Source organism: Pinus tabuliformis, chromosome 1_2 (genome assembly GCF_031772625.1).
Source record: "Pinus tabuliformis cultivar Carrire ecotype Pingquan chromosome 1_2, CPIR1, whole genome shotgun sequence".
Lineage (NCBI taxonomy): Eukaryota > Viridiplantae > Streptophyta > Pinopsida > Pinales > Pinaceae > Pinus > Pinus tabuliformis.
The window spans coordinates 533,533,971-533,536,453 of NC_142298.1; the positions used below are offsets into that span (position 1 = coordinate 533,533,971).

At 35.8% G+C, this 2,483-nt stretch overlaps 1 protein-coding gene across 1 annotated transcript; it reads left to right on the forward strand.

Annotated features, from left to right (window-relative positions):
* The first annotated feature begins 845 nt into the window (after positions 1-845).
* LOC149206692 (protein SRC2 homolog) lies at positions 846-1,388 on the forward strand. The gene has a single exon (XM_089397776.1). The coding sequence runs from the start codon at positions 846-848 to the stop codon at positions 1,386-1,388; it is 543 nt and encodes a 180-aa protein (XP_089253902.1).
* Positions 1,389-2,483: the final 1,095 nt, after the last annotated feature.

The following is a 2,483-nucleotide window of genomic DNA, read 5'->3' on the forward strand; positions in this document are numbered from 1 at the left end:
TTTCTTCTTCAATACTTTGCATTGCATTGGCTTGCCTTGTTTCTTGTTCAAGTTTATTTTCTTTGTTGCATGACCATGCATTTTGGATTTTATAGCGTTTTATTTTCGTTGTGTTTTTCTCTGTTTTGAATTTAATTTATGTTTTTTTTAAAGAGTGTTTGCATGGTTTATCCTAATGATTCTATTTTGTTGCTGTTATGTTGAGCAGAAGAATCCATAGAGATGAAATTCTTAATCCATTGGAATGAAACTCTCGAAATTTTTTATGGATAGAAGCAGGTATGCTTTTGGTTTTCAATATCTATGGGTTTTACTAATAAATTTGTACAGGGAAAAGCAGCGTGTTAAATAATGGCTATACATGGAACCCAATTTTTTCAACAGTTTCAATGCATTATTTCTTTATTATGGTAAAACTTTAACCGTTGATGGTGCTTTTATTTTATTTGACAGTTTTTGCTAAATAATTTTGCCCTGCTTATTAATTTTGCAACAGAGAAAGAAAAAGTTCGCCACTGAAGGATAATATAAGATGAGAAGTTTCGATTTCTAAATCTGTTTTCTTTCCTCTCACTTGTTTCTTATTTCTTTATCATTTTGTCTCTCAAATCTTTCTAACACGGTATTTGAACGGCCTGCCGTGAATTTGGACAGGTGAAACAACACGCAGGACAATTGGAATATTACAGTAGAGAGCAAAGTAGCTTTTAGTTTATGGTTATCAATACAGTGTAGCATATCGTATAATTGAGATTTAGTTTCCCACTAATATTCTTGCGATTCTTTTCTTCGTTTGCTATATCATCACTGCAATGGCGGCCATTAGAAGCAGAGGAGAAGGCAAGATGAAAGAAAGGCGAAAGGGAGAAAAGAAGCGGCAGCCAGCGAAGCAACGGACGATAGATGTGAGAATCATATCGGCTCAAGATTTGGAGGACGTGAGATTGATCGGCAAGATGAGATGTTACGCAGTTGTGTACATTGACCCTGAGCACAAGGCTTACACCCGCATCGACGAACACGGCGGACTAAACCCCTTCTGGAACCAGCTGCTGGTTCTGCAGGCGGACGAGGAGCTTCTTTCGCAGAACCTGGCTGCTGTTAAAGTGGATATTTACGCCCGCGGTCATATCAGGAGCGACAAACTGGTGGGTACTTCTCGGATTCTTCTTTCTCAGGTCCTTAAAGGAGGGGATGCCGCCAATATCTACGATAACCCCGTTGATTGTTTGCCCGTTCTCGTCAGAAGACCCTCGGGTCGTGCTCAGGGCATTCTCAATATTTGGATTCCCCCCGCCGGTAAATTTCTCCTGCGTCGGAGTTCTCTGTCTTTCAGTGTCCTAGAGGCTGATGAACAGGATAATGTTAAAGGGGACGAGAATGGGTAGCCGAGATGTTATTTTTCTATGGATTGCAGGAAATTTTATAATTGACATCCATCTCCATTATATTGCAGGGTGACAGTGATATCTCTGTATTATATTATAATTGCATATGATTATAATTTTTTTGAGAAAATTTGGCAATTCTAATTTAATAATCCTATTAGCCTTTCTTTATATTGTTTGTCTCATCTTATCAACCTTTTTTTATACTGTTTGGGACAATTGTTAGTATATTCTTATTATTTATAAGATAATATAATATAGTCAATGCAAACACTATTGGTAGCATGCAAAAATCTTAACAAAAATTAAAAAATTTATGACATACGTAAATGTTATCCAAATAAAAGATCGAGTTTGTCTCGGATTGGAGAATCAGCCTCTCATTTCTAAAGAATTTCTAACTATAAATATTTAGAAATAAAGATGGATTTCCAACTATAAATATTTAAAAATAGAGATGAATTGTGCAGTATTAATGAAATTTTAAATCTATTATGTTACAAAACTTAATTAAATTTCCTTAAAAAAATATTATTATATTTGTCTAATACATAATGGCCTATATCAATTTGATCTTCTTACAGGCAGCATTCGTGTTCGTTGGATCCCAAATCTCGGCTAACACCGGATAAATGTCTAAGAGAAAAGCAAATGTATAAATATTCTTAAGACAATCAATCACTCATTTTATTAACAATTGACTCGCTACAGCACTATATATGAAGATTTTGTTGAGGTTTCAATTATTAATCGTTGAGGTTTCCATTATTAATCTTTGGAGTGGTTTAAGGGTGGATCTTTGGAGTGGTTTAAGGGTGGATCTAAGGGCAGCGGTTAACCAGCCATATATGGCCTATTCAATGCACCCGGAGATGCACGCGACATAGTCCGTTAACACGCAAATTGCCTTTTTTTATTTAGTGACGAGTTTTCAAATTCGTGTGTTAACGGATTATCTCGCGTGCATCTCCGGGTGCATTGAATACGCGATATATGGCTGGTTAGGCGCTGCCGGATCTAAGAGTTTTTAATGAGGTAGGTGTGAAAATTTAATAAGTATTATAAATATAAATGGGAATGGAATTTTAATTAAGA

Bases quoted from the DNA above. Each gene is read 5' to 3' on its own strand.
- LOC149206692 (XM_089397776.1), top strand. From the start codon at position 846: ATGAAAGAAAGGCGAAAGGGAGAAAAGAAGCGGCAGCCAGCGAAGCAA.